This window comes from Peromyscus maniculatus, chromosome 8 (genome assembly GCF_049852395.1).
Source record: "Peromyscus maniculatus bairdii isolate BWxNUB_F1_BW_parent chromosome 8, HU_Pman_BW_mat_3.1, whole genome shotgun sequence".
NCBI classification, from domain to species: domain Eukaryota; kingdom Metazoa; phylum Chordata; class Mammalia; order Rodentia; family Cricetidae; genus Peromyscus; species Peromyscus maniculatus.
In genome coordinates this window covers 73028377-73055267 of record NC_134859.1, presented here as the reverse complement: position 1 = coordinate 73055267, position 26891 = coordinate 73028377, and the positions used below count along the sequence as shown (strand labels likewise).

The following is a 26891-nucleotide window of genomic DNA, read 5'->3' as shown; positions in this document are numbered from 1 at the left end:
TTCGCACTCCCCTGGACCCCTTCAGATGCCTTCTTCCACCTACATGTTGCCCCACCCCCCACCCACTGAGTCCAGTTAGTCCTGCCTGCTGGAATGTTGACTGATGTCGGCTTGATTTTGTGCAGGGCTTGTCTGACAGGACAATATTTAGAACTGGAAAATATCTTTGAGGAGTGATTCTTTTGGCGCCCAGAGGTAGCGGCTAAAGTTATTATTGACTTCATGATCTGTCGAACAATCTGTCTTAACCATCTCCATTCCCAGACTGAATTTACCATATATATATATATTTTTTTTCACAGTTGCAAAAATTCTTCGGTCGGTGAAAGTGTCTGAGAGGTTAGGCAGATGCCAACAGTGGAATCCAAATCCATTTTCTTTCCATTGTAGTCTCCTGACTTCAGAATTACTGTGCTGGCCCAGGGAGCCGGCTCAATAGATAAAGGCACACCCGAGCCTGAAGACCTGTGTTTAATTCCTGGACCCACATGGTAGAAGGAGAGAATCGACTCTGGCTCCAGCAAATTGTCTTCTAACTTCCACACACGTGCCAGGCCATGTGGGTCCTCCTCCTCCCCCAGTAAATTAAAAGATGGTTAAGAAATTAAAAATGTTACTGTGGAAAGTTACTTTCTCCTTTACAATGGTTTTAAAATAAGGTATTATTGCAGAGAAGAATTTTTTGACCGTAGAAGTAAAATGATAGGTCACAGATACATCCTCCGCTTCTTGACTGCTTGTCCGTGCCTCTCTTCTTCTGGGTGGGAAAGTGTGGAAAGGGAAATAGGAATGTGCAGACTCAGAGAAAAGAGTGGGCTAGGGAACGCAGAGCTTCTTCAGCAGTCTGTCCTTCTGAAGTTGATGCTGTGCGGTCTGAGTTGTTCCAGGAACTTGTGCGTCTTCTGCCACATACTGGGTGCTCCTCCATTATTTTATTTAACCTTTACAGCAGTCCTCTCGGGGTGATTCTGTTGCTATTCTTATTTTGCACTTGAGGATGTGGAGTCCTAGAAAAGTTAAGTGATTTGCCTGAAGTCACATAACTAATCTGTCATGGAGTAGGAGTGCCAGATCCAGGTGACGGTCAGACTCTGGTACCTGATCTTGACCCCGAGATTTATTTACAGGACTAGGAAATTGTTTGCTTCCATTGCTTTGGTATTCGCTCTTATTAATTGCAGTTTTTATTGTCAGACTTCTGTTCTGTTGCTAGGTGTCTGGCTTTCCATGAATGAGATTGTTTCAATATTTAACTATAAATACTTTTTATTTGTATGGGTGTGCCAGGGAAACACAGCTTCTTGCAGAAGCTGGAGAAAGGTGTAAGATCCCTTGGAGCTGGAGTTACAGGCATTTGTAAGCTGCCTAATGTGGGTGCTTGGAATCCACCTTAGTTCCTCTGGAAGAGCAGCAAGTGCTCCTAACTTGTTGCACCATCTCTCCAGCCCCTCAGTGTTGGTTTCTCTTGCAGTGACGTATCTAAAGTCAAGAAGAAAGCAAAATGTCCTCCTCAATGTCATCGGAATACACTATTGGTGGGGTGAAGATTAACTTTCCTTGTAAAGCTTATCCAGCACAGCTTGCTATGATGAGTTCTGTAAGTATTTTACATCAGTTAAGTCTTTATTAAGATGCTGTAGCTCATGATTCCAAGTGTACATTGAATTTGTAACTGTTCTCAGGTACAGAATGAGGGCTACTATTTGCTGGATTCATTTGGAAGAACACCTGCTTTTTGGAAAGTAATATCCATAACTCCTAAGCTGTATATGTTTGGTTAGCATATAAAGAAGAACATTCTCAGCTCCTTTGATTTTAGTGTGTGTGTGTGTGTGTGTGCGTGTGTGTGTGTGTGTGTGTGTGTGTGTGTGTGTGTGTGTGTGCGCGCGTGCGTGCATGTGAGAGAGAGAGAGAGAGAGAGAGAGAGAGAGGAATGTGTCTGTGTTGAGTATCCTCAGTCACTCTCTACCTTTTTCTTTTGAGGCATAGTCTCAGCTGAATCTGGAACTTGGTTTCCGTTGTTGTTTTTGCCTGGGCTGGCAGTCTGCAAGCCCTCTACCTCCTCCTATCTCTGCCCACTGTAGTGCTGGGCTGGCAGTCTGCAAGCCCTCTACCTCCTCCTATCTCTGCCCACTGTAGTGCTGGGCTGGCAGTCTGCAAGCCCTCTACCTCCTCCTATCTCTGCCCACTGTAGTGCTGGGCTGGCAGTCTGCAAGCCCTCTACCTCCTCCTATCTCTGCCCACTGTAGTGCTGGGCTGGCAGTCTGCAAGCCCTCTACCTCCTCCTATCTCTGCCCACTGTAGTGCTGGGCTGGCAGTCTGCAAGCCCTCTACCTCCTCCTATCTCTGCCCACTGTAGTGCTGGGCTGGCAGTCTGCAAGCCCTCTACCTCCTCCTATCTCTGCCCACTGTAGTGCTGGGGTTTGGGTCTGTGGACCTCAAACAGAGCTTGTTAGATGCCTTCTAGGGATCCAGACTCTGGTCCACACACTTGTACAGCTGACGGTCTTTACACTCAGTGTATTTTGGTGAATGGTTCTAAGACCCACCTTGGATAACAAAATCTGTAGATGTGCAATTCCTTTATGTAAAATGGTGCACTATTTGTAGATAGTCCACAAGTAAGTTTCCCATGGACTTTTAAATCATCTCCAGATTGCTTACCATGCTTGATATAAATGCTATGAAAATAATTGTGATATTCACAACTATGTATTAGATATTTAGGGAATAATAAGCCTGCATGTTTAGTATGGATGCAGTTTTTGTTTTTCTGAATAATTTCAAGTGTACTTATCCTTAACAATGTAGAGTATTTTACATATGTTTAAGCTTTGTGAATGAAATATTGTACTTTTTTTTTTTTGGTTTTTGGAGACAGGCTTTCTCTGTGCAGTTTTGGTGCCTTTCTGGAACTCACTCTGTAGCAGCCTGGGCTTGAACTCACAGAGATCTAACTGTCTCTGCCTCCTGAGTGCTGGGATTAAAGGTATGCGCCACCACCGCCCGGCCATATTTTTTTTTTTTTTGATGATTGTGATAGTTATCATCAGCTTGACAACTTAGAATCATCCAGGAAAGAATCTCAATCAAGAATTGTCTACCTTGGGTTTGTGGGCATGTCTGTGAGAGATTATCTTTTTTTTTCAGTGTGTGTGTGTGTGTGTGTGTGTGTGTGTGTGTGTGTGTGTGTGTGTTAGTTTGCCTGTATGTATATATGTGCACCATGTACATGCCTGGTGTTTGAGGTGTCCAGAAAAAGGTACTGGGTACCTGGAAATGGAGTTACATATGGTTGTGAGCTTCCATGCTGTGTGCTGGGAATTCAACCCAGGCCCTCTGTAAGAACAGCTGGAGTTCTTAATTGACGAGCCATCTCTCCTACCCCTGTAGGGGATTGTCTTAACTGATGTGAGAAGACCCAGGCCACTGTGGGCAGCACCATTCCTTAGACAGGGGGTCCTGAACTGTGAAGGGTAGAAAACTAGACCTCAGCACAAGGAAACGAATGTGTGCATTCATTTCTCTGCTCTTGACTATGGATGTAAGCCCTTACCATGGTGACTTCCCTGTCTGATGGACTATAACCTGGAATTGTACACAGAATATAAACCCCTTTCCCCCATGTTGTTTTTTGTCAAAGTATTATATCACAGCCACAGAAATGAAGGTAGAATAGTGGTGGTAGGGTGATCACAGAGCTTCATGATGCTAGGCAAGTACTCTTCTCCTGAGCTGTATCCCTAACAATTGTTTTTTTTTTTTCCCCATTGGAACATTATATTTAAGATATGTCTTCATTGGTTGTTAAATCATTTTAATTCCAGTATGGCATTTTATTGTATGGCTAGCATAATCTGTCCATTTTCCTGCTGGTGGTATTTAGGTTGCTCATAATCTCTTGGAATTAGCAAAAAATGCTACTATGAACTGTCTTACACCTATTTCTTATGTTCACGTAGGAAGGGTTTAGGGTGTGTACTTAGCAATGGACTTAGTGGACTTGGACATCTTCATTTTACATTTTTGATTTTTTTTTCTAACATTTTTTATTGATTCTTTGGGAATTTCACATCATGTACCCCAACCCCCCCTTCCCCCCCAAATCAATCCAAAACAAAACAAACAAACAAAAACCCTCCACCTCACTCTTTCCAATACTTCTTCATTCATCCTTGTTGCATTGAGAGCTGTGGTGTGTCATGCAGTATACCCTTTTGTCCAATCAGCCCCACTGACAAAATGCTCATTGTAATGAGTCTTCTAGTTCAAAGCCTCTGGTGCACAATCATCACTGGACTCTCGGATATCTTGCTGTTGCCCCAACTCATGGAGATCCTGCAATTTTTGATCCACAGGACCAGTCCCTTCATGCATTCCTATAGGTCATAGATGGGGGAGATGATAGGTTATAACAATTAGTCTTTCCATTAGTGGTATTGCTCACTAAGTTTTTTTCTCATACATATGCATAGGTATTAGTGTATTACGGTCCTTTTTTTTTCTTTGTTTTTTTGATTACTTTTATGTGTATGAATGTTTTGCCTGCAGGTATGTCTGTGTACCTCATGTGTGCCTGAGGCCTGAGGAGGCCAGAATAGGGCATTGGATCTCCTGGAACTGGAGTTAGAGGCAATTGTAAGCTGCCACATGTGAATGGGAATTGAACCTGGATCTTCTGCAAGAGCAACATCTGCCCCTAACTGCTGAGCTTCTCTCCAGCACATATTACAGTTTTATAGAAGCAATTTGTGGCTGTATAATTAAATATAAGTTGCTTATTTAATTTTTTTTTTTGTGTGTGTTTGATGTACTCATAAAACCAGCAGACTGTGAGGGAGAAGTCAAGGAGTAAAGTCTAGGTTAACAGAATTTGGTTCTTCCTCATGCTGTTACTGTCTCCTGGGGTGCTTCCTCACCCTTCTGTGCTATTCTGTTCATGTTGCTGTTCGATGGAGAGAGAGCTGATAAGTAATCGATTATTGTTTTCTTTTTTTAAAAATGATCTCTTTGTCTACAGATTGTCAGAGGGCTAAACAGTAGTCAGCATTGTTTGTTGGAGAGCCCCACAGGGAGTGGAAAAAGTTTAGCCTTACTTTGTTCTGCATTAGCATGGCAACAATCTCATATTGGTAAGTAGTTCTCATAAAAAATTATTATGTTTATTTTGTGTGTGCATATATGTGTGGGCACATGTGCTATGATATGGCCGTCAGAGGACAGGTTGCAGGAATCACTTCTCTCCTGCCACCGTATGGGTCTGGCGTACTGAACTCTGGTCATCAGGCTCAGTGACAAGTGTGCCTTGCCCTGCTGAACAATTAGACCAGCCCCAGGTAATATAGTACACTGTATCTAGACTGGCTCAAACGTTGTTCTAACTGATTTAAATAATCTCTGTCAAGACATTTCTTCAAGTTGTATCACCTGTGCCAGGCATGGTAGTGTGTACATGTATAATTCCAGCATTCAGGAGCCAAAGGCAAGAAGATTGCTGTAGGTTCAAGGCCAGTCTGGTCTATATACAAGTTTCAGGTCAGCCAAGGCTACACAGCAACCCCGTCCCAAAATAAAACAAAACGTTACAAGTCTTCTGAAAGAAGTTGAATACATCAAAATTAATTTTTAAATAATATTAACACAATTTAGTCCTTTTACTTGGTCATGCAGAGTGTATGTGAATATTTTAGAAGTTTAGAGTTCTTATGAAAATGATGAGATGATCATTTTCTGTATCTAAGAAATAGGAGCTAGAGCCCCAATGGTGCTGATGCATAGACTAATTGCTTGAATATATCCTTGAATATATTTGCTCATCTGACTTTTTGTTATTTTATGTGCATTTGTGTGATGGTGTCAGATTCCCTGAAACTGGAGTTACAGACAGTTGTGGGCTACCATGTGGATGCTGGGAATTGAACCTGGGTCCTCTGGAAGGGCAGCCAGTGCTCTTAACTGATGAGCCATCTCTCCAGCTCCCTTATCTGACTTTTATAACATTAAAATATGGACTATATGAAGAAGAAAACATATAAAACTGGAGTAGTGGTACATGCCAGTAAGCCTAGTACTTCGGAGGTTGAAGTTAAAGGCCAGCCTGGGCTACAACCCACAGAACCGGGAAGGCTATGTGGCAGGGGGGACCCTAGGATGACTGTGGCTTAGAATAAGTTTTGGTTTTACTCAAAAAAATAAAGAAAGAAACAAAAAACAACTACAACAACAAAAGGCCAGCCTGGGCTACATAGCAAGACCCTACCTCTAAATAAATGGGTAAACAACAGATACTTGTTGCTCTGCTCGTTTGAACACCAGATAAATAGACGCCTATCATAATCACGATTGCATGCATTTCTGTTCTGTCCCATTACGTTGATTGTTGCCAGAGCTGCACAATGAGACCTTGTCTCAAAAAATAAATTTGGCTAGGATTGAGCATGCACCCCTGCATCCCTAGCACTCAGGAAGCTGAGGCCAGAGAGTCAGGAGCTTAAAGGAAGCCTGGGATCTGTCTTAAAAAACCAAACTCAAGTCCTGGGCGAGGGGTGTAGTTCAGTGATACAACACTTTCCTAGCATGTGCAAGGGCCAGGATTCAGTACTTCGAACTTCCAATAAATAAATAAAAATGTATATGCCCATATAACAAAAGATACTGGGGTACTGGCTCCCAATGCACCCTTTCCAACGGTGAGTCCTGGACTCAAATGTAAACTCCTACAGGTCATCTTTAATTTCTGTTTCTTTTTGTAAAAACAGGTTTCGAGGTAAAATCTTTTTGTAATTGTTTCATGTATTTACTGATAAGCTTGTGTATGATTGTTTTTTATTAAAGTATGATATCGTCTGGGTAAACACAAAATTGCTATTAATATTTACTTGATGAAAAACTTTAATTTTTTAAAAGATTTATTTTTATTTTCAATTATGTGTGTCTAGGTTTATGTAAGGTGCTCACAGAGGGCAAGAGAGAGTGTTAGAGGACCTGGAGCTAGAGTGACGGGGTTGTGGACTTCCCCATGGTTATGCTGGAAACTGAACTTGGGTTCTCCGGGAGAGCGGGAAATGCTCCTAACCTCGACCATCTTTCCATCCCCAAGACTTTGTAATCTTAATAACAATCTGAAATAGAGTCTTGAATATTTTTCAGGTATATAAATAGATAAGTCTGACCTAAAGTAGTAGAAGAATGTGAAGTTAGTCACAGGTGTGTATATGTGTATAGATGCATTAATAAAGGAAATTTTTGGGCTGACCTCTAAGCCTGGTGACCTGCTTTCAATCCCTAGAACCCACCTGGTGGGAAAAGAGAACTGACTCCTGCAAGTTATCTTCTGACCTCCACATGCACACCGTGGCATGTACACACATATACATAAACAAATGTAATAAAAAAGAAATGTTTATGTTACTGGTAGAATGTGGTAACAAGGGATGGGCAAGATGGCTCAGTAGTCAGGGTGCTCACTACCAGTTCTGATGAGACCTGAGTTTCATCCCTGGAACTACAGGGTAGAGGGAGAAAGCTGACTCCTGCAGATTGTCCTCTGTTCTCCACACCATCCCATGGCATGTGTACCCGCTTCCCCACATTAACACGGGCGAATGGTAAAATAAATGTAAATAAAGACCGTTAAAAAGAAAACGTTTTGTGATCTTTTGATTTTCCATTTTGATTATCATTGGTGTCATTCTTTGGGGGAAAGTGACATTTTTAGTTAATAATTGAAATTTAATGACAGTTATCTGGGAGATGTTTTTGTGTTGCAAATGAGTAAACAATGTAAAAAACATTTAGTTTGTTTTCATTTTATTTCTTTCTTTCTTTTCTTTTTTTTTTTTTGGTTTCTCGAGACAGGGTTCCTTTGTGTAGCCCTGGCTGTTCTGGAACTCACTCTGTAGACCAGGATGGTCTTGAACTCACAGAGATCCACCTGCCTCTACCTCCCAAGTGCTGGGATTATAGGCATGCACCACCACTCCCAGTTCCTTTTTCTATTATTATTATTATTATTATTATTATTATTATATGCTAGTTATAAACAATGGGTTTCGTTATGAGATTTTTATACATGTATATAGTATGCCTTTATGTTTGCCTTTTTTTTTTTTCTCCTGAGGCAGGGTTTTGCTATATAGTCTGGGCTGGCTTTCAGCTCAAGGTCCTCCTGCCTTAGCCTCCCGAATGCTGGGATTACAGGTATGCATGACCATGCTTGTATATGATTAGCTTTTTAAAAAGTATATGAGTTCTGTAATTATATATCACGTGGGCATAAATTAAAAAGTATCTTTTTTTATTTCATGTGTGTGAGTATATTTTCTTGCATGTCTATATACCACACGCATGTCTGGTGCTTGATGAAATCATTGGGCCATCTGGAACTGGAGTTGCAGATGGTTGTGAGTTGCTGTGTGGGTGTGGGGAACTGAACTGGGATCCCCTGAAAGAGCAGCAAATGCTCTTAACTGCTAAGCCATGTCTTCAGCCCCCATATTGTAATTTTAAAATTATATTTAGGTATCTTAATTACTTTTTTTTTTTGGTTTTTCGAGACAGGGTTTCTCTGTGTAGCTTTGCGCCTTTCCTGGAACTCACTTGGTAGCCCAGGCTGGCCTCGAACTCACAGAGATCCGCCTGGCTCTGCCTCCCGAGTGCTGGGATTAAAGGCGTGCGCCACCACCGCCTGGCTTAATTACCTTTTCATTGGGTTTGAATATTGTCTTAAAATGTGCTTTGATACTTGTATCAGAATGTGTAGGTGAATGTGTAGGTGGTAGAATGTTTCTATTTGATTTGATTCTTTTGTTTGCTTGTTTGTTTTTGAGACAGCGTTTCCCTGTGTAGGCCTGGCTGTCCTGGAACTCATTCTGTAGACCAGGCTGGCCTTGAACCCAGAGTTCCACCTGCCTCTACCTCCCGAGTGCTGGGACTAAAGGTGTGGGCCACCTCACCAAGCCTGAATATTTCTATTTGAAATAGAAGTATAATGTGAGGCTGGGTATGGTGGTTCACATCTTTAATCCCAGCACTCAGGGGCAGAGGCAAGTGTATCTCTGTGAGTTCAAGGTCAGCCTGTTCTACTTAAGTGAGTTCTATGACAGCTAGGGCTTTGTTAGAAAGACCCTGTCTCAAAAAAAAAGAAAAAAAAAATAAGGATAATGTGAACTGTGGCAATCCTTATCTTTAGTATTTTAGATACTGAAATTTCAAATTCTTCCTTTAGGGAAATAGCAATAATGAAGCATATACTTTTCATCTTTGTTTCTGCCCCTTTTGCTTGATTTTGAAAGAAAATGTGAATATAAATAAATACAAAAGTGGTTGTACTTTTAATTACATTATTAATCTTCATTATTTTGTTTTAATAGTTTATACATTGATAACATTTCTGAACACACTGCGGGCATAGTTTTCTCTTCTGTCCTGATTCGATATTGTCGATAATGTTTATATAGATTGTTTCTCTTAATTTAATCTTGTAACCTGGGAAACTTCTAATCCTTGGTGAACTGAGGTGGTTGCTTACTGTATCTGAAAAGAAAATTACTATTTATTAGTTTTATGGTAAATAGAGGTGTTTTTTTTTTTTCTAGGAAAGCCAGTGGATGAGGGCTTAAATAAAAAGCCTGAGGTGCCATCATCATGTTGTTGCACATGCCATTCAAAGAATTTTACTCACAGTGACATGAGCACGGGCACGTCACCTCATTTCAGTAGTCCAAGCAAGCTGTCTGAAAGAAATGGGACTTCGTCACCCTGTCGAGGTAAATTGTCTTCTGCTTGTGTCGGTTGGAATCTGTAGGGGATCCTTCCTTAGTTATTACCTCTCTGAAGCTTAATTCAGATAAATTTAGCTAGTATGATTAATTTTTCTGAAATTCCTGTTTTAGAAATTTATTTATTTATTTTGTGTGGGAGCCCACAAAGGCTTCCTAGTGAGATCTGAGCTTGCTTTACCCAGCAGGGCTGCATTTGGGGATGGCTGGACCACGTGCAGGGTCACCAGGTGCCTAGGATGGTCTAATAAGCTTGGCTGTGGTGGGGGAGGTCTTTTGCTCTACCCCTTTGCATTCCTTTAAAAGCCCTTTAGTAAAGACAGAAGGGGCTGGTGGGTTTTGACGCAGACCCTCCTGAGCCTATCCTGTGTTTTCTTATTAGTGAAATTATTAAGGCCACTCCACATAGTTAAAAGGGAGGTTTATTTTGTGGGGTGACTTACAAGTGAAGGGATAGGTTACAGGGTCTGGACAAGGTGTAGCGGTCCAGCTGTGTTCTCTGGAGAACTCTGCTTGGTCTACCTCCAGTGTCCAGGGTTCAGGAACCAAGAGCGCTGGCACATCTGGATCTCGGGTCCTCTCTTGGCCCCGACTTGAAGGCGTGACAGTTACCGAAGCCTCAGTGGGGGTTGGAACTTCCAAGGTTGGAATGGCTACCCACTACATTTTCTAGCTGTCTCTCTCTCTCTCTGTCCTTCTATCTACATATTCCTTATTTCTCCCTGCTCAAGAGCACCCTGGGAGAAAAAGTGGGGGCAGGCCCCCCACAATTTTGAATGTATGAGTATTTTGTCTGCAGTGTGTGTCTGTGTTCCCTGTGTATTCCTGACAGCCTCAAAAGCCCTAGGACTGGACTTTAATTATATTTATCTTTCTAGTGTGTGTGTGTGTGTGTGTGTGTGTGTGTGTGTGTGTGTGTGAATGTGAATGTGAATGTGAATGGGTATGTGTGCCACAGCACTCGTGTGGTGTCAGAGGACCACTTGCTGGTGTCAGTTCTCTCCTTCCACCATGTGGGTCCTAGCGCAGGTCACTGGTCTTGAGCACATGTGCATTTACTCACTGAACCTCTTTGAAATTCTTTAAATTATGTTTATTTATTTTCCGTGTTGGTTATGGAACTTTAAGCTTCATGCATGTCAAAGAATGTGCTTTGAACTGAACAATGTGCCCTAATGGAATAATTTTACCATAGCATTGACTGCTCAAAAACTTGAAATTTTGCCGGGTGGTGGGGTGTGGGGTGGTGGTGGGATGTAGGGTGGGGTGGTGGTGGTGGCGGCGGCGGTGGTGGTGCACGCCTTTAATCCCAGCACTGGGGAGGCAGAACCAGGCGGATCTCTATGAGTTCAAGGCCAGCCCGGTCTACAGAGCTAGATCCAAGACAGGTACCAAAACTACACAAGAGAAACCGTGTCTCAAAAAAAAAAGCAAAAAACTTGGACTTTTTTGTGTTCTCACTTTAATTAATGAATTATCTTAGTCTTCTGTCATCGTTGATGTACTTTGTGGGTTTTTTTTTTTTTTTTTTTTTGGTTTTTCGAGGCAGGGTTTCTCTGTGTAGCTTTGGAGCCTTTCTTGGAACTCACTGTTCCCCAGCCTTGGAACTCTGTACCCCAGGCTGCCTTTGAACTCACAGAGATCTGCCTGCCTCTGCCTCCCAAGTTTTGGGATTAAAGGTGCACACCACCACCACCCAGCTGTATTTTTTTTAAGTCAAAAGTCTGTGGCAACTCCTAATTTAACAAACTTATTGCTTGTAGGTGGACTTTTCTTTCCCACTCTCCAGTTCCCAAATAACTGGTACAGAGATTTAATATAAATTATAAATGCTCTGCTAATAGCTCAGGCTTATTACTAACTAGTTCCTATACTTAAATTAACCCATTTCTATCTGTATTGTATCTGTATTGCCATGTGGCTCATGGCTTTATCTGTCCTCCAGCATTTCTTGCTCTCCTGCATCTCCAGGCAATCTCTCTCGCTCTGCCAGTGTTCTTCTTCCCAGTGTTCTTAGTCTGGTTTTCCCGCCTAACCTTATCCTGTCCAGCTACTGGCCAGTCAGCTTCTTTATTAAATCAATCACAGTGGCGCATATATTCACAGTGTAAAAGAATATTCCACAGTTCATGCTATTTTTTTTCTAAAAGCATGGTTGTTAGATTTTTTTCCCCCCGCAATAAGGTATTTTTAGAAATAAAGAATTTTAAAATTAAGTTACCTTTTTTTTTTTTAGATATTAATATTACATAGTTAATAGCTACAGTAGGTACAGTATAAACATATCTTTTTATATGACGGGAAACAAAAAAAATTCATGTTTCTCATTGGGTTGCCGTGTTAGCTTTATTGAGATGGTGTGGAATGAAACTTAAAACATTAGGGGTGTGCTTGTGAGTGGAGATTTTCAACACTTACCTCTTGATGTTTCCAGTTTTCTTAAATTTGAACCATTCTTGCATGTTTGGTGTTCTCACTGATACTGTACTTTAACCTCTTGTTTACAGTGCTATGGATTGAGCCTAGGGCCAGCCCCAGCCCCAGCTTGGAGTTGGAGTTGATAGTATGACGAGAAGTGAACATTTTACACGTTTATGGGCTCTTAGGAATGACGTCTGTAGTGAATTGCCTGTTAATAGTTTTCTCTGTGCTGATTTCTGAGAGTCGACCCTCTCGTTTACCCCACCCTTTCTCTCTTCACATAGTTTGGAGATATCTCACTTCTTTTTAGGTTATATGCCTTAATAATTTAACCTCTTTGACAAACTCCTTGTAAACTCCTAAACTGTAGAGAATAGAAGATAAGGAGCTGGAGAGCTGGCCACTGAGGACCTAAGTTTGAATCCCAGCATCCACATGGTGACTCAAAATTTTGTGTAACTCCAGTTCAAGGGAATCCCATGCCCTCTTCTGGCCTCTACAGGCACTGCATGTGTGTGGTGTATATACATATATGTAGACAAAACACTCATAACATTTAAGTAAATGAAATCTTAAAAAAAAAAGACTAGGAACTATACCAAAAAACAATAATGTAGTTTAGAAAATTAATCTACGATGTACTAAGTAAGAATAACCTCAGTACAGGACAATAAAAAATCATATTATGGCATATAAAAAAAACTTTTCATCTTTAAAATTTTTGTTTTTTAATGGCTTTGTTTTTTTATGGGGAAAGGCTTCTGGATGGTGGAGGTTTGGGGTCTTTGATCCCTATTGTTGAACTATTAACCATTATTTTTTTAAGAACGGTTCCGACTCTGGGTCCGGGAAGAGCATTTGTTAAAATGTTGACTGCAAGCATGAGGATCTGAGTCGGTTTTTCTGTCTTAAAAATCCTGAGTGTGGGCCTGGGAGGTGGTTCAGAGGTCAGGAGCCAGTGCCGCTCTTCCAGGAGACCAGAGTTCAGTTCTCAGCACTCATATCCTTGGTGGGCACCTACGTTCATGTGCATGTATACAACTGAAAACAGTAGAACAAGTCTTTAAAAAATCCGAGTTAATGGTGTGCATCTAACTCCAGCATTGAGGAGGTGAAAGGATCCCTGGAGCTCGGTTGTTCATCAGTTCACCAGTGAGCTCCAGGTTCCGTGAGGGACACTGTATGAAGAAAAAAAAAAAGTGGGGAAGCGATTGAGGTAGAGACCTGCAGTTGACCTCTGGCTTCCCTGAATGTCACGTATGTGCACATGCATGTTTGTGTATGCACACATGCATGAACACACATTCTCCCATTAAACACACACCACAGTATGGCATGGATTCCCTTTTGTGTTTGTAGGCTCACACTTGTACCGGCTTCTGTAGATCCTTCTGTGAGTGGGTGGTTTGTAAACCTTTCCTGTCGAGACATTGTTTCAGTTTCATTGATTTTCATGCTCTCTGGTCATTGTGTGGACTCGGTGTAAGAAGTGTCTACTAAAGGGATTCAGGCCACAGGAGTGGAGAGGACGTGTAGAGGAGCCGAGGATGGAGGTGCCTTTAAGAAAAGGTCCACAGGAAACAGGAGGGTAGGATAGTGAAAAAAAAAAAAAAAAAAAGTGTTATGGACACTAGGGAGAAGGAAATGTGTTTGCCATGTTTCCAGAAAGCAGAATGTTGTGTTTGTCAGTCCTGAAATTATCCTTAAGGATTTTGAAGTAAAATAGCAAATCTGTTGCACCTAAGTTCTGCAAATTATACTTAGTAATAGTGGGCATTCTTTAAAATTCACTTTGGTAAGATAGGAATAATTTTGTAATTTAGGAGTTAAGAGGTTTTTTTGATGGTTTTCAGGGTTGTGAAATGAAGACATTATATGAATTTTATTCTGTGAACACTATTTTTAGCCTAAAGCATATGATGAAGCCCAGTAGGAAAGGAACATTAAGGTTTTCATAGAAATGAAATAACATTGATTGATTCTTGAGGGACTCAATTTGCATATTTTGTCAGCATCCTTTGTGTTAGAGATTGAACCTACAGCTTCTCATATGCCAGGCAACTGCATAATAGAGTATAGCCTATAAAACATGAGTCTATGAGAACAATAAATTGGGTGTTTCCTGTTAAATGTATGTTTCTTGAAATGCTTTTTGTATTTATGGTAAAAATAAATGGGGTGATAAAAGTTTTCAAGAAAATAACTTGTTGCATGTCTTGGTGCATATTTTTAATTTCAGAGGCAGAGGCAAGTGGATTTCTTTGATTTTGAGGCTAGTCTGGTCTACATAGGGAGTTCCAGGCCAGCCAGGGCTACATAATGAGACAGTGCCCAATCAATCAGCCAATAGAAAAAAAAAATCATAGATTTTAAACTGTTATAAAATTTCTAGTAATGTCTTAAATCTTGGTTTTCTCCTTCAAAAATATTGCATAGATTAAATTATAATATTTTTATTATAAATTTATCATATTTATTGTAAAATTACTTTTTATATAAGACTCTCCTGAAAAAAATACTCTGGCTGCAAAGTTATCTGCCAAGAAACTGGCATCCGTACAGAGAGATGAAGATGATGATTTTCAAGTAGAGAAGAAAAGAATCCGACCCTTGGAAACTGCACAGCAGGTGAGCAGTTTATTAACTGTTAAAACAATCTAGTTATGTAGTTAGGGATAGCTGACCAGGAAGCTGGTGGCACTGGTGGAGAATAGTTAATTGTGTCCTAGTTACAAGGTAAGTGGTCATTTTCCTTTGTTGTTCCTTGCTGCAGAGGAGGTTGTTCGTGGAGCAGTTGTTCACACCAACATAAAGCAACTGCATGGGGTTTTCTTAGGCATGGAGAGTTTGATATTTACCTAAGGCATATCCTAAACATATAGGAGCAATAATTTTTTAGAATTATTAATTTTCAAAATTAATATAATTCATTCCATAAAATACTAGCTTTCGTGATGACATTTTTATGCATGGGTATTATGTGTTTTGAACATAGTGACACCCTCCCATTTTCCCCACCCTGCTGGACTTCTTTTCCCAAACAGCTGATTTTCTGCTTTCTCATCTGATTTTTTTTTTTATTAGACTAGATCTTGCATGTGAGAGTGTTAAAAATGCAGAGTGCTTTGTGGCTCTTTGTGCCATTCTTGTACAGGGGCCATATTGTTTTATATTGTTACAGCTTTAGTATCTATGGTGTTGAAGAATATTGTACTTAATCATTTATTTTAGTTTGGCTTTTTAATTTTATTTATTTATGTGGGTGAATGTTTTGCCTGCATGTGTGTATGTGCACCACATGCATTCTTGGTGCCAGCAGAGGTCAGAAGATGTTATTGGATCCCCTGGAACTGGAGTTATAGATGCTTGTGAACCACCATGTGGGTGCTGGGAACTGAACCTGGGTCCTCTGCAAGAGCAAAAGTGCTCTTAACTGCTAAGCCATCTCTCCAGCCCCATTACTGTACTTTTAAAACTCTTCAATGCTTTTTACTTAATAGCATTTTCTTTTGTTCAAATCCCTTTAATAGGAATTCTCACACTGTAGATAATTTTGGTATTGTAGTGTAAGTATAATGACAAAGTGTACTCTTATTTACTGAGGTTTAATGTTGTTTTAGTGGAGTTTTGGCGTTTGTACATGCACAGGTATTGAATCCAGGTCCTCCAACATGCTAAGCAAATACTGTTTCCCACTGAGCTTACCGTCCGCTCACTTATTTTGAGACAAGACCTTGCTGAGTTGCCCAGACTGGTGTTAGACCTGTGATCCTTTCTTGGCTTTCTGCATAGCTGAGATTGCAAGTATGTAGCACCCACGTGCCTGGCTCCTCACTGAGTTTTTAAGATCACTTCATGATAAGACATGCATGTCTCTAAAACTTACTTAAAGTAAAACTTACTTAAAGGCCTGACTGCCAGATACTTCCTATGGAATATGCTTTTTGTAGAGGAACATAATCTTCTTGAAATGTATGCTACAGAGATAGGGAGATTGGGAATTTAATATGCTTAGTTATAAATATAAAGGAGGGATTACTAATTAACATGTCACATGTATGTAAATAATTGAGTACTTTCAGATGGATGGATATGCTTAAATTGCTTATATTCTAGTTTTACATAGTTTAAGTGTCTACCAACAATTTCTAGAATTAAACCTTGTTTTTCTAAACTAGCTTATTTTTATAAAAGTACCAATTATGAATGAAGCTGGAATCTAGAATGTGGCCTAATTATTAATATATTTTCCAATTAGGTATGTGGCTTGGCTTTGCTGTAATGCTGAATTTGTTATCTACATGGTGTGACAATTTTATAAGAAGATCACTGTAATTTTGTAATTTTTAAATGTTGATACTTGATTAGGACCCAGGGATTGTTACTATATGTTCTTTTTTACTTAAATGGTGTTATGAGGTTTCTTTTTTTTTTTTTTAAGATTTTTTATTACTACTAATTAGAAATAGCCTTGAGGAGCTGGAGAGATGGCTCAGCGGTTAAGAGCACTGGCTGCTCTGCCAGAGGACCCGGGTTTAACTCCAAGCTCCCATATGGCAGCTCACAGCTGTCTATAACTCCTGTTCCAGGGGAATCTGACACCCTCACACAGGCATACATATAGGCAAAACAGCAATGTACATAAAATACAAAGAAATAAATTATTAAAAAAAAATAGCCGTTTGAAGGAAGAAGAGGGAAGGTAGAAAAATCCACAGTCAAGCTGCCCTTCATTTGGTTCTGTGTTTATAGATGAGAAAACGTCATTGCTTGGAAAAGGATGTCCACCATTTGGATGCAGAAGTAGCTTCGGAAAAGAGAGTAAAACCTGAGTCACCTGTAAGAAAGACAAGCTCCTCCTTCCAAAATGTACGTATTTTGCCTTTGCTTAGTTTAAAGAAGGAAAATGGGGAGTTTTCTAAATCCCTTTGAAAGTAGAGAAAGTAGCATAATTTGAGCAATAGAAGAGCTCAGATTCCTAAACAGTCGGACTCTGTTTGTGCTCACTAATGTGTGAGATGGTAAGTCCTTCCTTTCCTCTCTCTGTCCGTTTCTCCTTTATAGAGTGAATTAAAGAGCAGCACTAAAAGAAAGTTCTTTTTGTTGTTCTTGTTTTGTTTTAAGGTTGTTTCCTAAAACTTTTTAAAGTTTTTTCCCGTGTGTGTGTGTGTGTGTGTGTGTGTGTGTGTGTGTGTGTGTGTACATGTGGTTTCTAGAGGTCAGTGTCAGATGTCTTTTTCCATTGCTCTTACTTAAAAAAAAATGACATTTCCTATCTATTTATTGGGTGGGTGTGCACATACACTGCTTGGAGAATGTGGAGGCTCACTTTTATTAGAGGATCCCCACGACTGGACTCGAACTGGAGTTGAAGATAGTTGGGAGCCACCATGTGGGTCCTAGGAAGAGCAGCCAGGGCTCTTAACCATTGAGTTCTCTCTCCAGCTATTTTATTATTAATAGCTCTGGCTGGCTTCGAACTCACAGAGACCAGGCTGGCCTCGAACTCACAGAGATCCACCTGCCTCTGCCTCTGAGTTCTTGGATTAAAGGTGTGTGCCACTGGCTTTTTTTTTTTTTTTTTTTTTTGCAACAAACATTCTTCATGGATGAGCCGTCTCTCTAGCCCCTTATCTTATATTAAAACAAAAGCATGGTTTTGTGGCTATAATGTAAGCTCTTGGGAGGTTGAGGCAGGAAGAACATGAATTAAGAGGTTGGCTTGGGCTCCATTGTGAGACCCTAATCCTGTCTCAAAGTGTTTGGGAGGTTGGATTTTAATGTGTTGCTCAGGTTGGCCTTGAACTCCTAGGATCAACTGGATATGCCAGTTGCCTGACTAGAGGTTTGTTTTTCTATTTGTTAAAAGAATGGACTATGGGCTGTGGGTCAGAAGCATTTGCTCTGTAAACATGAGGACCTGCATAAAAAATGGTTATGGCTGCTGCATCTGTAATCCCAGCTTTGAGGGGTAGTGACAGGAGTATCCTGAGAGCTAACTGGCCAGCCAGCCAAGCCAAGATGGCAAGTTTCCAATTCAGTGAGCGATAATCTCTCAAGGTGATAAGGTGGAAAGCCATGGTAGAAAAATACCTACATTCTGCTCTGGAATCCACATGCACACTTTTTTTTTAAAACTTATTTATTTATTATATATACAGTGTTCCATCTGCAGGCCAGAAGAGGGTGTCAGATCTCATTACAGATGGTTGTGAGCCACCATGTGGTTGCTGGGAGTTGAACTCAGGACCTCTGGAAGAACAGCCAGTGCTCTTAACCTCTGAGCCACCTCTCCAGCCCCCACATGCACGCTTATGGCCATACACACCTGTACATTCATGTATGTACATCACACACAAAATATATAACAGATACATTGCACACTCAAAAGGGATGGATACTGGAATAGACTGCCTACATGATTAATTCTTATATAATATTGTATATTTGATACAGATATATAGCATGGTGTTTTGGTATCTTTATTTATGCTGAAATTATTAATGAAGTTAGTCCATTTACCATATCTATCTCACATGGTTTATAAATCTTTGTGTGTTTAAGGACACTTGAAATCTAGTCTTAATGAAGTTCTGATAAATGCAGTAGAGTAAAAACAACAGTCATCGTGGTGTTCATTGTATTTGTAGACTTGATTCATCCTGTATGACTGGATCTTTGTGTCCTCTGACCAATGTATCACATAAACTGCACTTCTTCACCCCTAGGGATTCTGTTCTTTGTTTCCCTAGATTTGACTTCTTTAGGTTTTTCATATAGGTGAGGTTATATAGTGTTTTTCTTCCTGTTCGTGATTTATTTCACTTTGTATAGCATCCTCCAGGTTCATCCATATTGTAACTAGTAGGATCTCTGTTTTAAAGGCCTTCAAAAGTCCCTCTGTGTGTGTGTGTGTGTGTGTGTGTGTGTGTGTGCGCGCGCACGCGTGCGCAAGAGCCAAGTTACTTTGTCCATTAATGTATTGATCAACAAATCGATTTCTTTCTTTGTCCTGGAGTCCAGAATGCTCTAGAGCATCTTAAATGCTAGCCAAGTGCACTGACCTTCATACAACCTCAGCTCTCTGTCTTGCCTTGAAGAGCCTGTTAAACACAACTCTTTTTTTTTTTTTTTTTTTTTTTTTCCGAGACAGGGTTTCTCTGTGTAGCTTTGCGCCTTTCCTGGAACTCACTTGGTAGCCCAGGCTGGCCTCGAACTCACAGAGATCCGCCTGCCTCTGCCTCCCGAGTGCTGGGATTAAAGGCGTGCGCCACCAACGCCCGGCCACAACTCTTATTTGTATATATATCCTTGATTATTTTTTCAGACTCTTGATGTAGTACCTAAGTTCCCCATTTGCTAAATGTAGAAACAAGAGTGTCTCACAAGGCAGGTATGAGAATTAAATCATTACAGAGAGATTAGTATTTTAGAGCTTAAGTGGTACATAGGAGAAGAAATAGTAGCAACAGTGTGCATGTTAAATAACCATTATCTGCAATGCTTAGGATTAGAATTGGGGATTTTGACACTCTATCCCCTGAAACTGAAGTTACAGTCAGCTGTGAGTTGCTATGTAGGTGCTGGGAATCTAACTTGGATTCTCAGGAAGATCCAGTATTTTTAACTTCTGGGCCATCTCTCCAGCCCCTATTCTTTTCTTTGTAATTGTCCTTTTGTTTGTTTGAGACAGGTCTCAGGCTGGCCTTCAGCTTCTTAGGGAAACTAACAATGACCTTGACCTTCAGCCTGCCTCCAACTTCTGAGAACTGGTATTTCAGGTGTGAACCATCACACCTGGCTTTTAGATTTGCTTTCTTAGAATAATTCATGTGTTAGCAATCTAGTAAGTCATCATTCTTTACATGATCAGAATATTGTCAAGAGAAGCATTGTGTTTGGGGGAATATAATAATAGTCTAATACTGCTTTGTTCCAGAAGTCATAATCATTTTCTTAGGATTATTACTTCTATTTTTAAGCAAATCTTTATAATGAGTAAGGTATTATTACAGACATGTTTTATGCTTATTCCAGTGTTTATTTATTAAATGAATGATAACATTAAATACATTAATTATAGTAATTCTATTTGATTCAATGTAACAAGCAGCAGCAGCTTTTTTGTTCAGTGTGTAGGAAAGACTTAGGTCCAGCAGAGTGCGCTGTTGACCTTTGTCAAAAGCTGTGGCCCAGGAGCCTTTGGGGCCCCCTTTTTCTTTTTCCCTTACCCTTTGCCCCTCCTTTCCCACCCTTCTTCCATATATCTCTGTCTTTCTCTTTCTGCTTAAAGGTGTCTCCTAAGATCTCATGAGAAAAATGAACAGTTTTCTCTGAAAGTGTTTTTTAAGTCCTTTTCTCAATTTTACTTTTATGTAAAATGACTATTTTATGATGTTGCTTATTGTGTGCTAGGATAATTTTTCAAAGTAGTTTAGGAATGTTAATTCACTTGGAGAATGCAGATTCATGTGAGTTAACTTTTATTGTCAAATTATATTAATTTTTCTTTGTGCTTAATTTCAAAATCAAATGAAAGTATTTGACTTAGTTATTATATCATTCTTATGGGGAAGATATTGTTTCCCCTAATTCTACAAGAGAAAATTGTGGTACAGACTTAAGTAACGTGTTCATCTCACAAGGCTGTTGAGTACAGAAGCTGGGTTAGAGTAGTTAAATTCCTCCGGAGTTGGGATGAAAAGCAGTTCAATTTTGTGCTGTCAGAGGTCACACCGTGTGCAGTACTTGGTAAGTATTGCTTCAGGATAGTTTCTCATTTCGTTTCCTAGCATCCTGTCCCTTTTCTTTGCGGTGTTTTCAAAAGCTTACCATCATGTACATGTTCATCTGCCTTATTTGCTTCATTGGCAGGTTGTTCATGAGAACAAGTACAATATCTGTTTCTCTTATTATTATACTCAGCATCTAGCATAAGCCTCTACTTAGTACTCACGTATTGCTAGAAAAATGAATTTTTGAAAAAGGCCTAAGTTAAAGAAATGCATGTTTCTCCATTACTTGTAGCTTATGGCTTTTGGTCAGATCCATATACTTAAGGGGTGTAATAGTATTGTAGTATTAAAGCAGAATGTATTGTTCTAACTTTTATGTATTAACATACTCAAGGAAGATACTAAGCAATAAGTTTCAAGAGTTAGAAAGTAAGTTGATGCATAATATAAATAAAAAAAAAACCTGGAAACAACTTTTGGCTTCTGTAGCTACCAGAGAAACAAGTTGTTAAATAATATAACTAGTTGAAACATAATATAGAGAACAAAATTTTAAAACCTATGCCAATCACTTATGTACAGTAGCCTGATTTCTCAAGGAACTAGAAAAATATGTGAGTAGCTTTTTGGAATCTATATTGTACCAAATAATTTGTGTGTTCTTTTGTTTGATGTTAACCTCAGCACTGTGAAGAAAATAGAGCAGATGTTAATATGATAGTTGAGAAAAATGAAGCCCAAAGATATGGCTAAGAGGCTGGAGAGATGGCTTTGTGGTTAAGAGCACTTGCTGCTCTTGCAGAGGACCCTGGTTCAGTGGCTGGCATCCACATTGACAGTCACTCCAGTTCACAGTGGCTCACATTGACAGTCACTCCAGGAGATTTCATGGCTCCCTTCTGGTCTTTGAAGGCACCCACACACTTGTGGTGAACATACATACACTCAGGCATATACACATACACATAGTTTTAAAAGATGCTACATTTGACCATGGTCATACAGGTAAATGGTGAAGTCATGATTAGAAAATAGTTCTAAAATAAAGATGCATTGGTTACAAATGAGGACAAGAGAAAGAAAAAGGGGGAAATTTTTGTTGTTAGCTAGTGATTAAAAATATGTGTGAGAAAATAGATTTTATTATTTAATATGCCTGACATTAAAATATCTTTAGTGAGGGTTTCTCAGGCCCATAAATTAACCATTCAGGAGGCTGAGGCAGTAGGATTGTGAATTCAGGGCCAACCTGGGGGCCCCATAGCTTATTTGTTGCCGGCCTGGTGAGACCCTATGAAGAATAAAATAGAAGAGAACAAAATAGAATCAACTGATCTTTGATCCTATAGGTAGATCATTGAATCTACACTGAAGAAAAAGGGGAAGATATAAAAATGACAAAAGGTAGACTACTGAATGTATTATGAAAAAAGGGAGATTATGGAATCTACTTTTAAAAAGGAACTACTTGTTTTAAATAAGATAAGTAATGAAAATTTTTTGGTCTGAGTTTATTAGATGTTACTGGACTGGACATTGTTAATATATATAATGGAGTTTTTATCTGAATCTGTCAAATGTTAATGGACTAGACATCATTAATGTAATTTTGGCTGTATATATTGTATATACTTATTGGATAGTTTTTCTTGTATTAGTTATAAGCTTTCTTTAATTTTAGACAAAAAGAGAAGAAATGTGGTGGTATTGTGTTCCCCAAAATATTGTGTACCTGTAATAAACTATTGTCAGGCTGTGAACCAGAGAGAGATGATCACAGTGCATGTGTGGCCGAGGATAACCTTTTTTTTAAATTGTTTAGTGTGTATGGGTGCTCGGTCTGCATGTGTGTCTGTGTGCTACATGTACATGGTGCCCACAGGACCTGAAGAGTTGTCCGATCCCCAGGACTAGAGTTAGAGGTGAGTGTGAGCTGCCATGGTGGGAACTAGAGGTTGAACGTGGAAGAGCAGCCCGTGCTCTTAACCACTAAGCCATCATCTCTCCGGCCTCTAGAGGACAGCTTCGTGGAGTCAGTTGTCTCCTTCCGCTTCTCTCCGGGTTCTGGGAATTAAACTCGGGTCTCCCGCCGGGCTCGCACAACAAACGCCTCTATCTGCTGAGCCGTCTCTGCACCTAGACTTGATTTTTATTGTAAGAAATTTTTTGTTGCTGTCTTTTTTTCCAGACATGTTGCTATGCAACCCGAGCTGCCCTTCGGCTCTTGGCTCTCCTGCTTCAGGCTTCTGAATGATTGGATTATAGGTGTACACCTCCATGATTGGCTTAAACTCAGTTTTTAAAAGATATGATAAGTAATAACTAGTCTTTAAAAAAAATTCTAACAGTGAAAGTTAGCAGAGTAAAACTAAGATGTTCTCCCTAGTTCTTCTGGCCTGCTTTGGTTTCCTGCAAATAAATGCTGTAGACGCTTCAGAATCTTTCTAGATCTTTTCTATAAATGCACAACACATTTTTCTTGGTTTTCATAGGTTTATTTTTATATTTAAACTTTTTTTTTTTTTTTTTGAGACAGGTTCTCATAGTGTAGGTCATTGGCCTGGAACTCAAAGCTGTCTTCCTGCCTCTGCCTCCCTAGTGTTGGGATTAAAGGCATATGCTACCACACTTTACCATCTCTTAATATTTATTTTAACGTGTAAGGTCAGGCTCTAGCTGTATGTTTTTTTTAAGTAGAAGTCCAGTTTTCCCAGGATTACTTAAAGAATAATATCTCCTGCTTTAATGGTTTTACTCTTACTCTATTCTGAGTTGTTATATATATTTCATTGGTTTCTGACAAACCCCCACGCCCACCCTGCCGTAGACACGTATATAATAAAAACCAAAGAGTCCAACATAGCTTCAAACAAGAACACCAAGGGACCCTTCCTGCTTGTGTTCTTTGCTCATTTTTACTTCTAATACTTCTAAGCCAATGGTTTCCAACCATTTTCCTGTTTAGTCTGATAGTTATCTGTTTTTGAAATTTACTTACTTTGCCTTTCTCTTCAGTTACTGGTTTTATGTTCCTTTGTTGTCTTCATATTGTCCTTTCCGCCCTCTCGTTACCTCTCCTGAGCCTTCCGATATTTGAATTATCACAATTTTGTTTGTTTGTTTGTTTTGTTTTGTTTTGTTTTTTCGAGACAGGGTTTCTCTGTGTAGTTTTGCTGCTTTCCTGGAACTCACTCTGTAGACCAGGCTGGCCTCGAACTCACAGAGATCCGCCTGCCTCTGCCTCCAAGTGCTGAGACTAGAGGTATGCTCCACCAAGCACCCCCCTGAACTAATTTTTGCATTTTTAAAAAGTTTTTTTTTTTTTTTAATTTTGTAAATACTCGTGTGCCTGTTTGGGAATGTGTATGTAAATGCTGGTGCCCAAGGCATCCAGAAGACAGTGTGGATCCCCAGAACTGAAGTTACAGGCGGTTGTAAGCCTCCTGACGTGGGTTCTGGGAAACAAACTGGGGTCCTCTGCAACAGCAGTGTGTGTTCTTATTATTTCTCTAGTCTCTGAATTTTGTATATTTTTAAATTTTTTTGTTACATCTACTTATTTATGTTTGTGTTGTGTGTTGTGTGTGCGTGTGCGTGCGCGCACGCCTGTCAACTGGGCATGGATGAAGGTACCACTGGCTACACAGAGGTATACAATTATACAGTAAAGAAGCATTCAGTACAATTTTAACACTGATTACCAAACACTCTTGTGTGTATGTGTGTGTGTGTGTGTGTGTGTGTGTGTGTGTGTGTGTGTGTGTGTGTGTTGTGCTGTATTAGACGTCTTTACCCAGTGAGCCATCTTACTGGCCCAGAATTTTGAATTTTTATGACATTTCCTTCCTTCCTTCCTTCCTTCCTTCCTTCCTTCCTTCCTTCCTTCCTCCCTCCCTCCCTCCCTTCTCTCTCTCTCTCTCATATCTGGCCTCAAGTTTATTTGTGCAAACAGCATAGGGCACTGACCATCTGCAAATAGTGTGCAGGTGTGTCACACCGGTCCATCTGTCTTCACATTGGCAGATAGAAACCTTTTCTATGGGGTCTTCACAGGTGCCTGGGCACCTTTAGGACTCTAGGCTAGAGCTGAAGCCTGGGCCTGAGCTGGACTGTGGCCTTGGCTTTGATTTGAACATTGGGCTTTCGTTGGCACAGCCTGCAAACCTTGGCTGTGTAACTTTGAATCCACTTCCCAAGCTTGGGGGCAGCGATGAAAGCAAGATGGCTGAGTTTGCCTGCTGGGGCCCTGTGGCATCTTGGACTTGACGGCCTTGGCCTTCAAAGTGGCTTTGATGGTCTCTGCCCATGTCCCGTCACCTTCTCATTGTTTGCCTGCATCTTCATCAGGCTGTCTTGTGCCTCTGGGCAAAGCACGTGTTCCTTGGGAACTTGGGGTCAACCCCCTGAAGGGATTAGTATCTTTATGACTGGAGTTTCTTGATGCCAATTCTTTTTGGGGATTTTTGTGTGTGTGCTGTGGTTCTTGGACTTGTCCATGTCTGCACAGTAACTCTCAGCTCCCAAAGTGCCTGGGACTGGAGGATGACATTTTTATTTCCTGGATACCAAAGCAGTATCAAGTTATTAAAGAAAATTTGGAAACCATCAAAACATATGAGTAAGTTATTAACATTAATCCTATTCAGCTATCCCCTCTGTCAGCCCCCGAGGTTTTTGCCTGTGCTCTGCTTTTACATATGTGTACTTGCATACATGTGTATGGACATATACATTGCCCATTGCCGTGTAACAAACTATTTAGTTTACTTTTGGGGTCTGCATGTTGGCTGGCCTCAGCTGTGCGTCTTTTCTGCTGGTGTTGGCTGGCCTCTGTGCCATGATCGGCGGTAGGTTAGGAAATCAGCCCTGGTTTAAGGGGTTCATTGTTGCTTGGCTAGGATGCTAGTGTGGGTAGCTGTCATTATCTAGAAGGCTCTCACAGGTTTCAGGGGAAGCAAGAGAATAAACCACAGGGTGCAAGTGCTTTCTGAGTCTCTGTAGGGTTTGCTAATGTTACAGTCACCAAATGCAAATCACAAGAACATGTATAAGGGGTGGAGCTTTTTGTCTTTGTGAGAAGAGTTGAGTAATACTGAGAAAGCACCAAGTTTGTAGTCATTTTTGCATTTTAGTGTATATTATATGTATACTTTTATCATAAAATTTATAGTTCATAGCTTTTTTTATTTGATACAGTATGGTCATAGTAAAGACTTAAAATTCAAATTTTTTGCTGGCCTATTTTGACACATGCATTTTGATGTTATCTTTTTTGTATGGGCTTATGGCTATGACATGATGGCTTATTGGGCTAATGATAGCCCATTGTTATAAAGAATTTTTCTCTTTTTGTTAACTGGTGTGTGTGTGTGTTGGAATAATTTACATTCATTTAGACATGATCTGTTATGTTTTGTTTTTTAATAGTAGATTTGAGGACCAGACATGGTGCTACACCTAATACTAGTACTTGAGAGATCTAGGCCAACCTGGCACATAGTGGGACTGTCTCATCAAAGCAAAATAGAAAAAAAGGACCTGAGTAGCCTCCATAGCCCATAAAACCTAAAGTATTCATTCTTTGCCTTTTAGAGAGAACTCTTCCAGTCTATTTCAGTCTTAGTAATTGAAGCCAGAAGTTACTGGCTTCACAGAGATCTGCCTGACTTTGCCTTCTGAATACAGGGATTAACAGGTGTGTGCTACCAAGTGTGGCAAGATAAATCCTTTTTTAAAGATGTAGTTTATATTTTAATTTATCTGTATGTTTGTGGGAATGTATGCCATGTGCCTGTGGAGACCAGAAGAGGGCCTCAGATCCCCTCACCAGCACGGGTGCTAGGAATCAAACTTGTGTCCTCGGAAAACAGAAAGCAATGTTAATGGTTGAGTCATCTCTCTAGTCCCAAGATGCACATTTTTGCAAAACCCTTAGGGAAAGACCAAAGGCCAAGAT

The 26891-nt window shown here is 40.1% G+C and overlaps 1 protein-coding gene across 1 annotated transcript in view; it reads left to right on the top strand.

Moving 5' to 3' along the window:
- Positions 1–26891, top strand: part of Brip1 (BRCA1 interacting DNA helicase 1) — a 147507-nt gene that overhangs the window by 828 nt on the left and 119788 nt on the right. The window contains exons 2-6 of the mRNA XM_006983228.4: positions 1472–1597; positions 5021–5132; positions 9597–9767; positions 14701–14828; positions 16953–17069. Of these exons, the coding sequence (XP_006983290.1) occupies positions 1502–1597; positions 5021–5132; positions 9597–9767; positions 14701–14828; positions 16953–17069 (624 nt within the window). The 5' untranslated portion in view covers positions 1472–1501. The remainder of the gene's footprint in view (positions 1–1471; positions 1598–5020; positions 5133–9596; positions 9768–14700; positions 14829–16952; positions 17070–26891) is intronic.